We start from the raw sequence: 12,862 nt of genomic DNA on the forward strand, positions 1-12,862 counted from the left end.
TTGACATAATAGATCAATCAATCTTAGTTTCAATTGAACAATTGGAAGTAGAAGGGATTTGGAGGAAATCTTATCTAAAACTCACTTATGAAACCACACAGTTTACAATTACAACTTGAAAGATTTTGAGGTCTCTACAAGTATGTATGAACACAAGTACATCTTGTTCAAAATACAACAAACTATAATACTCAAAGATAAGAGGACCATATTGAAATGCATCTTTAGATATTGTCATTGAATTTCAGTAATCCAGCAGAGTTTAGCTTTGTTTCATCTTTGGCATGCAAGGATTCTTCTCTTCCCTAATGACTTTTGACTTAAAATTGCATCTCATGATAGAACCAACTCTTCCACAAAAGATAACTTATGGCACAAGACATGCACCAAATATGAGACCATTTGGAAAGTAGTTGATGGATGCCTGAAGTAAAGGGCAGCATAATATAGTGCTTCTGCATTTGCAAGATTTAATTCAGAAGAAAAATGATTATCTCACACCACCCTTTTCCCAAAGCCATTCCCACACCTACCTTATAACCATTGATCATTTATCTGTTGTTGTTTCTAAAGTTGAAGGCTTTTGATCAATAGTAATAAGTAGGTGTAAAAAGGAGTGTGAGAAAAAGTGATGGAAGAATATCATTGTTGTACTCAAAATTTAGTTGGGTTTGAAGAATTTCAATTTGAGTCCATCATTAACCATGCTCCAAATACCTCCAATGGAGAAGGCTAAGCTAAAACCAACCCCCAACCAGCCAAGAGTCCAGTTGAAATACCAATTGATACTATATTTAGTTGGCTGTTTTATAAGGACCCACATGAAGCAAGGATATGCAAAAGTTACTGGAAGAGTGAGTCCTCCTAACAAACCAGCAAGACTTGAGAGGAAGGGAAGTGCCACTCCTATGAAGAAGGATATGAATCCAAAGAAAACTCGGAAACCAGATCTGACCCATACCGAACAGGGTCGGTTAGTCCTACTGGTGTACCCGGCTTCAAAACTGTCAAAAGCAGGCATGGAGTATATTTGGAAGCTGCTCAAGCAGCTAAACACAACAAGGAGGAAAGTCAAGGCAAGAAGTCCCCTTGAAATGTCATGACTGTGAAATGCATATAACGCACCAAGAATTCCTCCAGAAGGCATCTGAAAGAAAGTAATATAAAACTAAGCATGCTGCATTATGAATGCGAAGTAGATTAAAGAGGTGCATGAAGAGACTCATCTTACTGTATGACATTTGATTGATATAATCAAAAAATTTATTCGCCGTAAGGGATATAACATGCAAGATTCGAGTAAAACAAAGTTCCCTCACTGCAGATAATAACTATATGAATTTGAGGACTGAGCATTATAAGTGGTGTTAAAGCACACAAAAAAACAAATATGCATATACTAAGCACTAATTGTACTTTGATATCATTAAGAATCAAATTTGCAGTTCACTTACAAGGTTACCATAGGCCCAAAAGCCTCCAATAGCAATAGGGAATAGGCACATTGCAATGAAGAAATAAGCAACCTTGGCTCCTCTCCACATTGGCACACGGGCTGGGTGCTTAAAAGTCGATGGCATTGTTGCCTGAAAGAAAAAGAGTGCATGTATTTACTAACTACTGAAATAAATTTAACACTAAGCTAGAACAGTGTCATGATAACTCATCAGTACCTGAATTTCAAGAGCCAAGTTGTGGCCTCTGAAAGAGAAGGCTACAATTCCAAGTGCATTCATTACGAGAAAAGCGGAAGAAGAAGATGATGGCAATGACAAGGGTTCATAAGAGATGGACAGTGGCCTTTGTTGACTCACAGAGAGTACCCAAACCATGGTGGAGTAAGTGATGGCTGTCACAGCGCCTATGAGTGATAGCCCTGCAATTGAATTGAGGTTTGGAAGCTGAGACAGGACTATGGATAGAGAAGTGAAAACCAAATACCACTCCACTGTGGTTAGAGGATTTGAGGTACACGTCGGACCACAAACTATCTGGAAGAACAGTTTCATGGTCTCCCCTCCGATAAGAATCAAAGCTGTTGCAGTTCCTGCTGATAAATAAACAGTTGGGAAGAGAGCAAGCCAAACCCCTAATCTTTCTCCTGCAAAAGAAGGTAGAAACTATGCATTACATAACAGATATAGAATGCCTGGTCCTTTTTAAATCATGCAATTATAGTTTTAGGACTGTTACATGTGTATAAATTTTCGATTGAATTAGTTTGAGAACCAAAATGTTCTTCGAGGATGGCTTTAACTCCATAAACTGGAACCTTTAAGCCGTATATGAAACTATGAATCAATTATATCTTGTATGTTTTAATTCCTATATTTTTAATGAAGTAGTTTTTCATAACAATGTTACATATGTAATTGATGCCAAACGAAGTTACCAAATGCTGCTTGTGCAAGCTCCACATATCTGTTGTATCTTTTCCCTGGAACTGCTTCGTGTAGCTGAATCAAAATCCATAAGGTGTAAAGTTGCCAAACATATGCTATGGTTAAGGAAAGAATTCCCCAACTCCTGCAAAACATTAAGATTAAACATTTCTTAGTGGTCAGAAATGTTTATTCATATGCCACAACTACATACAGCTTTTTCAATTCATGCTCGTTGTTTAACAACAGAACTGTTGGTCACTTAGTCAACCCTGATTGTTTGCTTAAAGTGTCTTGTTGTTTAACCCGGATTGAATCAAGAGTATAATTCAATACCAAAATTTTGCTCGGAAGAAGAAAACATACCAGCCAAGATAAGCAAAAGCAACAGGCAAAACAAGAGCCTGGAAACCAACCCCAGCATTGAGGTTGTGGAATGCAGCATAGTGAGCATTTCCATTGCGAGACTCGGTAATTGGAAGCCAAGCATCTTGAGGATTGAGTTTAGTAAGGTGTCCAACATCCTCCAAGTAACCCTTCATGTTTATGAGCACTCTCTTCATTGGTGTCCCTATTGGACTCAGAAACCTTGGTGATATGAATGAGGTTGGAGTCCATGCATTCGACGATTTCGCTTCCTTTGATGTTGGTCTTGGTGACCTCTGTCCTGATGGTGTTAGTATCTCTGGTGTTGACACTCTTGGTGTCGCCGGTATGGATATCAGTTCTGTCTCTGGTCTCTCCTCCATGAAATGAGTCAAACAAAATAGCCTGGTGAAGAAAAACAAGAATTTGTGAATAACATCTTGGTTATATAAAACTATGGACTTCATAGGAAATAAATTAAGCATTTTTTTTCATGCATGCACTAAAATCTTCAATGGATGTGTGAAAGAATACTGGTGCCTGTTGCTAGCTCAAAAGGGTTAAGCAAAGATTCGATATCCAGTTCGAAAAGGAAGGAACTATTATCTTATTGTATTGTTTAGACTCAAACTATTTCAAATGCCTTTGAGATGGAAAATTACAAAATGACAAATTTGTATGAGACACACACAAAGAGAACTTTGTAAAACACTAGTTTAATAAAAACCAAAGAAACAACAAAAGGGGATTCACAAACATAAAGATTGGGATTGATCCTCTAAATAATACATATAACACATAACTTGTTTTGCAGTTGTAACCAAAATAAAAAAGGACTATATGGTCAAAAGAGTGGTGTGTGATTTAACCTAGTATACACTTTTCCAAACCATGAGAGACATAAAGATAATTGAAAGTGATATAATATTTGAAGCCTGATTTTGACAATAAGTGATATTTAACTTAGTTAAGGCACACCTATTCAAAAATCATCATTTTTGGCTTCTCATACAAACCCAAGGTACTCATAATTTGTCAACAAAAGCTTCCCAAAACTCAGCTAAAGGAGAACATCAAATGTCCTGAAACAGAACATGTAAATATATGGAAACCACATATGATTTGAAAGCTCCCCAATTAATCACTGGACAACTAAAGACAAAATCTACTTATCTTATCCCCTTTCATATTTTTGGGGTTAAAGCCATTTCCCTGAAAAATCAAGTCAAAAATTAAACCTTGTTTATTTAGGACAAAAAAGCAACAAACTTGGAATAAAATCTATGAATTTACTAAGGATTTGTTGATTGAGGGCAGAGCAAAGTGGAAAATTACCTAGACTAACAAGTTAACTAATCATATATCCCATATTTAAAATAACCCCTTACACCAAATGAAATGAGATAACAAAGGCCATTTGAAAATGCTTTATTGGAGGTTTTCTAAAGTCTACAACTCTATTATATTCACTCACATGCTTGCATAAAGCCTATAATTATACATACTAGGTCTGAAATCCTAATTAAAGATTCCTCCAAACACAGTTCACATCTGTTAAAATATATAAATAATAACCATTTTCTTCATGAATTCTTTTCCAAGCAGATACCAGTCACTGATATAATGCAAAAACAGATGTTCCATGAGTGACTATAAACATAGACTCAGATTCTGAGACAATGCAAAATGATACACACATATACTAACCAGTAGTTACAGAATGCTTGAATAAGAACAAATGAAGCATAGACTATGAAAGTAAGTACCTTTATATATATAGCTATATACCCAGCACAAGAATATGGTTGAAATGAGAACAAATGAAGTTTAGATGGTGAAGTTGAAAGAGTGTTTTTGTTGTTAAGCGAGTAACCCAAAGTGATTGAGTTATAGTTCCTAGTAAGAACCACTAAGGTATTTATTTAGTTTATAAAGTTTAGTTTTTTGGGAGTTGGGTATTGATGCTGTATCCCATTGTCTATGGCTATATAAAATGTGACGTTGGTACGAGAAACCATAATGACTTTATTACTTTTTGTTTGTTTGTTTCTCTGTTTCAGTCTCTCTTTCACAGTGTCACTTATATTGCTTTAAGAGCTACAGAGAGTTACTGATATAATGCATGATTGTTTCACTCTCCCTCTTAACTAGTAAATATTTTTCTGACAAATCACGGCTTATAATACATAAACTATGGGACAGAAGATGTGTTTCCCACTCGGGACACAAAGTAGCCGAAAGTAAAGTAAGTGAATGCAATGCTTGATGGAGCATATTGACGGTTCATCATTGATGGAGTGGGCCACCACAATTACCATTTAGTGGCAGTGATGGACTTCACATAACTTCACACTTCACTATTTGGGTCTCTCAATCTAAAATATCACTTCTTTTTTACGTCCAAAGTCAATTAGAAATGGTTGAAATGCTATAATCTATTGAAATTCATTCCTTTTAACAAAAATTAAAGACTATAAATATTACTCGACTCACCCACCATGTGCATGTGCATGTCGCGTGTGATTCATGTTGACCATAAACATCATTTTGTTCCCATGATACACTACAAACATTCTAGTGCTTCATTTCAAATTATTTCATTCTAAGCATGCAAGTAGCATCATCATTGGGTTACATTTCTAATCATTTCACATCGTATTTTATCTTAGTATTACTTTGTGGGATAAGGAAACATAACATAAAAATCTGTCTCCGTATACATTTGTATTATGAGTATTCAAAACTTTTCTTCTATGACAACAAAACGTTGGTTCAGTGGTGTAAAGTTATACTGGATCTCTAAGGTTGGGAGTTCGATTTGCTAGGAGTAACACTTATTGGAGGGCAACCACGAATCCCAAAAAAGAATTAGTTCATTACCCAAAAAAAGTGATGGATATCCTTGGTAGTACCAAAATAAAACTTGTGAACAATAATTTCATTCTTATTTGGGTCTCACACATTATTTTAATTTGTTATATCATTTTCTTTTTCACTTAGAGCATCTCCAATATAGAACAATGATTTCATTCTTATTTGGGTCTCACACATTATTTTAATTTATTACAACTCTTCATAAAATAAGAATAACATATATTTTTTTCCCACAATGGTAAACATCATTCTTATTCTTATTTACTTCCACAACATTTACTTTTTCCTCACAACATCTACCTCTCTCATCACTTTCCCTTAGCTAAGAACAACTAAAAATTGTTTTTATTTAAGAACAAAATTCAAAAAATAAAAAAGGCACAATAAAAAATAAATTAAAAATGTTTTTATTCTATTAAGAACAATCATCGTGGTTGCTATTACTTACGAAAAAATCCTTAGCCCAAAACTCCCCACCTCATTACTTGAAGCCCATTTTCACTATTCATTCTTGAGTATAGTCCTTAGGTTAGAATCTGAGCCCAATTAGTTTGCAATAACCCAAGCCCAAACATAGAACAGAAAACCCTATTCTATAGATATCAATAAATTCACAAATGAGTGAAACCCTAACAACATCATCATCATCAGAGAGAGAGAGAGAGAGAGAGAGAGAGAGAGAAAGAGGCGAAGATGAAGTTCAACCCAAGAGTTTCTAGCAGCCGTCGCAAGAGCCGAAAGGCTCACTTCACCGCACCCTCAAGCGTGCGTCGCGTTCTCATGAGTGCACCTCTCTCTCAGGATCTTCGTTCAAAGTACAACGTTCGTTCATTGCCGGTTCGTAAGGACGATGAGGTTCAAGTCGTGAGAGGAACCTTCAAAGGACGCGAAGGAAAGGTGGTTCAAGTCTATCGTCGCAAGTGGGTCATTCACATTGAACGCATCACAAGGGAGAAGGTTAATGGAACAACCGTTAATGTTGGTGTTAATCCATCGAAGGTTGTGATAACTAAGATTCGTCTTGATAAGGATCGCAAATCGCTGCTTGATCGTAAGGCTAAGGGTCGTGCTACTGCTGATAAGGAAAAGGGTACTAAGTTCGCTCCTGAGGATATCATGCAGAATGTTGATTAGTTTTCTATCTTTTATTTTACTCATGTTTTGAAAACTAAATTAGAATTTATTTCTGGGTCTTTGTAATTTTGGATCTTTGAATATTTTGGTTTATTATGCTTTTATGTTGTTAATCAATTTTCCTTATACTTTCTGTGCCGGTTGTTTTATTCTAATATTGTTGTTGTTGTTTAATGTTATCTCATATTTTGTGATACCTTTTAGTTGTTTTATTTTTTGAATGATGTGTGATTTTTTGTTCTATCAGTCTACATTGTAGAATTTGATTGAAAATGGTGCTGTAATTTGTGATGTAGCTTTTTCCATGGTTAAATGATCTTAGTTTTTGGTTTCTCTAAGTTGTCTCCAATTGAGACTTGTTTAGATCTTAATGCAGTAGTGTGGGTGATGAGATTATCAATTTTACGGTTCCTTTCTAGTTAATACCTTTTCCCTTTTAAGTGCATAAGGTTCTCTGCTTTACTGAGCTTGATATAGTGAGCGAGTGTTAATTTCTATACCCTTACATCATTAGTGCATAAAGATTTAAGCATTTTAGATGAGATATACAGAGTATATCCAATCATGGCTACTTTTGTAGGTGCTATGGTGAATGATAATCAGGTCCTTTTAACTTGTGAGGTTTTGATGTATTGTACATTCGAGTAAGTTGGTGTCAATTAAACTTAGTTTTTTCATGTATGGTTGATGTCTGCTGTGAAATATTATGCCTTTCCCTGTCCATGTTTTGTTTTCTATGATTAAGGCCGGAAGTCCACGATGTAGTATATGATTGTTTTAATTCCGTGCTGTATATGTCTGAGACCATGTTACTCCTTCCTTACTGTTCCAACAACCTGTTGAGTTCCTCCTCTTGATGCATCCGGTCCTTGGCTAACTCTTGATTGTTGCCTCACTCACAACACCTTAATATTGTGTGTAACTTAAGTTGTTCCCCAACTCTTGCTAGATAAACATATACATCACCTCCCCATGACCAAAAAGATTTTCCAAACTACGTCTACCCTATGTGTTTATTTATCAACATCTTGTTAATAAGCACCTTGTCAAACTCTACATTAATTTGATACTGATCAGAACAGGGTGGGTATAGATTTGTAATGGCCTAAATGCACTGAAGAGAGTCTCCAATGTGAGTATACAAATAGTCTAGCCTTATATCTCAATAATGGTTGGTACAAGTATATATTGTTCCCAAAACTTATTTAAAAAATCAAGTTTGCTCCCATTTGGCTTATGATTTTAAATATCACTCTCAACTCTTAATCTTACTGTTATCTGATTCATAATCCTGGACCAAAGAGTGCTAGTGTGGTGAAGTCAATTGATTATCCAACTTCAACCACTAAATGATTAAAGTAAATAATATGAAAGTTTTTGTACCACTACGATTTTATTGAATACAAGTAACCGATTTCAAATCCATGGAAAACTATTAATTTGTTTCGCCAACTTATTCTATTTTCTCAATTGGTCCCTCAAATATTTTTCCAATCTAATCTCTCAATGCTGTTTTTCTTGAACAACTTTGTTTTTCTCAATCTAGTCCTTCAACTTTGTTTTCTCCCTTATGTTAGTAAGTTTTGTAAAATTGTCAACAATATACCTTGTAATTTGTCATTAAAAGTGATTGTTTTAGTTTTCATTTCCATTAAAACGGTGTCACTTTAACACTTCATCTTGCACATGCTTCACAGCAGTGTCTTTCTTTCATCGTTTTTTCTATTTCTTTTTCATTTCCATCATCATTAAATCATCCCCATTCAATGTCACCACCTTCACACAAACGGTGGCTGCACTTATGTTCTGAGAAACACCATAATGCGACGATGAGGGAGGGGAATACAATGAAGAAGATGATAAGAGAAAGATGTCCAAAACAACACCATTTTCATGTTACAGCAACAAATTAACAGATACGTGCAAGTATGTGGATCATGTCAAAAAAAACAAAGCTCGGGGACTAAAGCAAAATATATTCAGGACCAAATTGGAAAAACATAGCTTGTTTCTAATCACATATTTTATAGTAAAAAATGTATCACTTCTCCATTGAGTCATTATTTGACATTCTTAATTTAAATATATATTTTTTAAACAATACATTTTTTAGTACAGAAGATATTTTCCGTCCTTTACCCTAAAGGACACGTCATTGTGTTTAGAGTTTGGACATAGGAGTCGTGTCGCTGACAAAGTGTACCAAGTAGTAATAATACTACAACACTCTTCTCTTCACAACATTATTGTGTTATTGTTCTTCTCACATCAACAGAGAGAGAGAATCAGAAATGAAGGCTATAGTGATAACCACACCAGGGGATCCTGAAGTATTACAGCTCCAACAAGTTGAAGACCCTCAAATCAACGACGATGAAGTTCTCATCAGAGTTGAAGCCACCGCTCTTAACCGCGCCGATACCCTTCAAAGGAAAGGCTCTTACCCTCCACCAAAAGGTGCTAGCCCATACCCTGGACTTGAGTGTTCTGGAACTGTTGAATCCGTCGGCAAAAACATTTCTAGGTGGAAAATTGGCGATCAGGTTATTAAATTTCTGTTCTTTTTCGGTTTTTTGACATGGGTTTTCTCTTATAGGCAAAATTCAATTATGGGTGTTCTTCAAAATGTTACCTTTTTCAAAAACCTTATTGTGACAAGCAACTGTTTCATTTTCCCCCTTTCAAGTAAACATTAGTAGATCAAGTCAGAGCTGGAAGGTTATCGCGGATAGATTAGTTGATTGAATTGGAACAATTTGATAAAATAAGTAGATCAATTAACTTCTATTAGGATATGACTTATTAGATTCTCACTTATAAGTCACAAGTTATTCCAATTGACTTATTAAATCAAAGCTTATTAACTAGGTTTTTTAATCTTCCTTAACCAAACAAGGCTACTAGCTTATTTTTGTCAAATAAACACATTGACTAGTTTGTAAGACCTAAAGGATGTTGCCAAACACACATAACTTTTAAGAAAGCATTTTTTTAGATAGGAAGTACCCTAATGTGTGTATATGCTCATGCTCATGTTAATTGTCGAGCTTTACTTCCTCGTGGTTGGATTCTTAGATCTCGATTGTTGGAAAGAAACTATCAAGTGCATTCATTTAAACAGTGCTTATATGGCTATTTTTTTCCTATGGCCTTTTTTTAACCTGTCATTCTGCTGTCTTATGGATGGAAGTTACTTCAATATATAATATGTGGTTTACAGGTGTGTGCTCTTCTAGCCGGAGGAGGATATGCTGAGAAAGTTGCTGTTCCTGCTGGACAAGTTCTTCCAGTTCCTCCGGGGCTTTCTCTGAAGGATGCAGCTAGTTTTCCTGAGGTGGCATGCACTGTGTGGTCTACTATTTTTATGACTAGCCGGCTATCTGCGGGAGAAACTTTGTTGGTTAGTGATTAACTGATAAATAACTTTTGAGTAACTTATCTATCCAATGTTCTATTATGTTGAACCAGGTAAATGGGTAATTTTCTTACAGTTATCTCAAAAGATTATTCAGAATTTTTCACTTCAGAATTGTATTGAACAAAGTCATTTGTGCCATCTTCACTTTCGTTCTACTGAGTTTTGAGCATGTTTTTTTTCCAGTTATTGTCTTTCAATATTTTAAATTATTTTATATCCCTATGCATTTATGTGTATTTTTGCCACTGAATCTTGTCATGCTTTTGTTATCCCTGCATGATTATATCCCTACGGTATTTTATTTGGTTAATGTAGCTTAATAATTGATATTTTAACTTTAATCCTCAGATTCATGGAGGTTCCAGTGGAATTGGTACATTTGCTATTCAGATAGCTAAATACCTAGGATCAAGAGTATTTGTTACTGCAGGTTCAGTTGTACTTTTCATGTTTTTATAACAGTCAGTTTCAATATAGTTTGAAGTGGAAATTAACTGTTTGCCATATTTTCCAGTGAAACTGATGTGTTTTCAAGTAGAACTAGTTAATAGTCGCCCTCGTTGATTCAAACTCTAAACAATGTTCACCAAAACTTTATTCTTTGTATTGATTACCAGGCAGTGAAGAGAAACTTGCTTTTTGCAAGGGTCTTGGTGCTGATGTAGGCATCAATTACAAAACAGAGGACTTCGTTGCAAGGGTAAAAGAAGAAACTGGCGGTCAAGGTATTATCTCTACACGAAGCATGGTGTAATCTATCATCTTTAATCAATATATGTAGTGCCCCTTTAATGTTTTTGTTTCACTGATTATGTAGAGAAGCATGATGTATTTGATGATTGGTGGCAGGTGTTGATGTTATTCTTGATTGTATGGGAGCATCCTACTATCAGAGAAATCTTGATAGCTTAAATTTTGATGGAAGGCTTTTTATTATCGCCTTTCAAGGGGGAGTTTCCACAGAATTTGATCTCCGTGCTTTATTCGGTAAACGTCTCACAGTACAAGGTATTACAAATTTTGGATTATACCCTTAATAGATGTTCTGATCACATTTGGTTTTCTGCTGTAAATGTGTCGGTGCAACTAAAAACATGATGTGATGTCTTGTATGTTGGAAGGGGAAGAAATTAAAGTAAAAACCAAAACGACCCTTAATTTTCCAGTGACTTCTACCTCCAAATTCATATTTAGCATTTCCATTCCTCAATGGTTATATATCTTTTGTACATTTCTGCATATGAATATCTTGTAGTTTTACATTTTCTGTGTTCTTTCTTTTAAATTGTGCATTCTTCCAGGTTTCACTGCTGCAACAATAGGCTAGCACATCCCTTCTAAGCTTCTACTTTCGATTTTTCTTCATCTGACAACCTGAATTTCCATCACTAGAATATATTTTTTCTGCTGTTTATTGATCATAACATTTCTTGATGTCAATCATATGATGAATTCTACGCAGGGGCTGGCTTGCGTAGTAGAAGTCTTGAAAATAAAGCTGCGATCGTTAGTGAAGTGGAGAAGAATGTTTGGCCTGCTATTGCAGAAGGAAAGGTTAAGCCTGTGGTCTACAAATCTTTCCCTCTTTCCAAAGCGGCCGAGGCTCACCGTCTTATGGAAAGCAGCCAGCATATCGGGAAGATATTGCTTTTCCCATGAACACCATCTTACTAATGAAGTACATCACAGACTTCACTTCTGGATCTTATGAGTTTGAACATCTTTCTATGATAGGACTTTGGATCCTATAAAGCTACGGTTTTTACAATTACAGATAAACACTATGTTTCAACTTTCTTTGTCTATCTTTCACTGTTAAATTGAACCTTGAATTAGCTTTGTTTGATAGCAAATTGAGGGAATGGAAATAAAACATTGAAAAAATATTACATGATTAACGATTAACAATTCCAACCACATCTATAATAAGATTAAATAAATTTATTTAAAAATAAATTATATTGATATAATTTGAACCATTTATGTTGGATAATTTAATAATATGTGGCAATTAAGGTTGCAATGGTCTGGCATCAATTTGCAACCACAAATAGGTTGGTATGTGTAAAAGCTAATAGGAATTCCAATATAATCACACTTCCAATCACATCTCTTTCATATCTTGTTTATACAACATGATTATAGTAACATTATATAAAAAGTGACATAAGATTTAATTATAGAGTATAATATTTATATATAATCAGAATATTATCCTTCATTTTATTTATATTACTTTTATTTAATAGTATAATTAAAAAAATGACATAATGTCTTACACAAAGAGAAGGAAATATAATATAATAATGTAAGTTGTGAGTAAATGTTGATAGCAAATTAAGCCTAACATTTGGGGTACTCCAGAGCAATGGGCGGTGTACATAAACGGCTATATGACTCATATGTGGATCACATGTATGTAACGGTCTCTCATTCTCTATCTCAAGTCAATCATATTCATATATTAACACATAGATCAAATGAAATTTTTAAAAGCACAAAATAATAAAAAAGAACATTTTGATTAGCTTTGAACATAGAGTGAGACACCGTATAGAACATGTAATCTTCTTCCTATGACTTATAACTTCAGACTTGAGAGTGCTTCTATTTTATATATTTTCTGACTTCAAATTTTCAAACTAACTCTAACTGTCACCTTTGTCGTTACACTTCCTTATCCCTTTAC

The 12,862-nt window shown here is 34.8% G+C and overlaps 3 protein-coding genes across 6 annotated transcripts; 2 read left to right on the forward strand and 1 right to left on the reverse strand.

Moving 5' to 3' along the window:
* On the reverse strand, positions 1-4,702 carry LOC109345629 (lysine histidine transporter-like 8). 4 transcript variants are annotated; one of them, XR_002107431.1, is made up of 7 exons: positions 4,514-4,702; positions 2,748-3,152; positions 2,393-2,526; positions 1,674-2,101; positions 1,455-1,586; positions 400-1,147; positions 1-312 (listed from the first exon to the last, which is right to left on the reverse strand). XR_002107431.1 is itself a non-coding variant. In XM_019584740.1 (6 exons), the coding sequence occupies exons 2-6, from the start codon at positions 3,128-3,130 to the stop codon at positions 662-664; spliced, it is 1,563 nt and encodes a 520-aa protein (XP_019440285.1). In that variant the 5' UTR covers positions 3,131-3,152; positions 4,514-4,702; the 3' UTR covers positions 1-661. The 4 variants fall into 4 exon arrangements, 3 of the variants coding, with proteins under 3 accessions (XP_019440285.1, XP_019440287.1, XP_019440286.1); XM_019584740.1 differs by having other exon boundaries at positions 1-1,147; XM_019584742.1 differs by lacking the exon at positions 4,514-4,702 and adding an exon at positions 4,041-4,310 and having other exon boundaries at positions 1-1,147.
* LOC109345630 (quinone oxidoreductase PIG3-like) lies at positions 6,261-12,012 on the forward strand. The gene is made up of 7 exons (XM_019584743.1): positions 6,261-6,308; positions 9,039-9,298; positions 9,976-10,155; positions 10,522-10,603; positions 10,791-10,898; positions 11,023-11,181; positions 11,636-12,012. The coding sequence occupies exons 2-7, from the start codon at positions 9,047-9,049 to the stop codon at positions 11,830-11,832; spliced, it is 978 nt and encodes a 325-aa protein (XP_019440288.1). The 5' UTR covers positions 6,261-6,308; positions 9,039-9,046; the 3' UTR covers positions 11,833-12,012.
* Positions 6,267-6,894, forward strand: LOC109345631 (60S ribosomal protein L26-2). The gene has a single exon (XM_019584744.1). It carries the CDS (start codon positions 6,315-6,317, stop codon positions 6,753-6,755), a length of 441 nt encoding a protein of 146 aa, XP_019440289.1. The 5' UTR covers positions 6,267-6,314; the 3' UTR covers positions 6,756-6,894.

Source organism: Lupinus angustifolius, chromosome LG04 (genome assembly GCF_001865875.1).
Source record: "Lupinus angustifolius cultivar Tanjil chromosome LG04, LupAngTanjil_v1.0, whole genome shotgun sequence".
NCBI classification, from domain to species: Eukaryota; Viridiplantae; Streptophyta; class Magnoliopsida; order Fabales; family Fabaceae; genus Lupinus; species Lupinus angustifolius.

What these genes read in the sequence shown, in the direction of transcription:
- LOC109345629 (XM_019584740.1), bottom strand. Translation starts at nt 3,130, where the DNA reads ATGGAGGAGAGACCAGAGACAGAACTGATATCCATACCGGCGACACCA. An exon ending in GCTTGCACAAGCAGCATTTG is followed by an intron (nt 2,102 to 2,392) that starts GTAACTTCGTTT and finishes CTTCTTTTGCAG; the next exon opens with GAGAAAGATTAGGGGTTTGG. An exon ending in ACTTGGCTCTTGAAATTCAG is followed by an intron (nt 1,587 to 1,673) that starts GTACTGATGAGT and finishes TTTTTCTTTCAG; the next exon opens with GCAACAATGCCATCGACTTT.
- LOC109345631 (XM_019584744.1), top strand. Translation starts at nt 6,315, where the DNA reads ATGAAGTTCAACCCAAGAGTTTCTAGCAGCCGTCGCAAGAGCCGAAAG.
- LOC109345630 (XM_019584743.1), top strand. Translation starts at nt 9,047, where the DNA reads ATGAAGGCTATAGTGATAACCACACCAGGGGATCCTGAAGTATTACAG. An exon ending in GGTGGAAAATTGGCGATCAG is followed by an intron (nt 9,299 to 9,975) that starts GTTATTAAATTT and finishes TGTGGTTTACAG; the next exon opens with GTGTGTGCTCTTCTAGCCGG. An exon ending in AAGAGTATTTGTTACTGCAG is followed by an intron (nt 10,604 to 10,790) that starts GTTCAGTTGTAC and finishes ATTGATTACCAG; the next exon opens with GCAGTGAAGAGAAACTTGCT.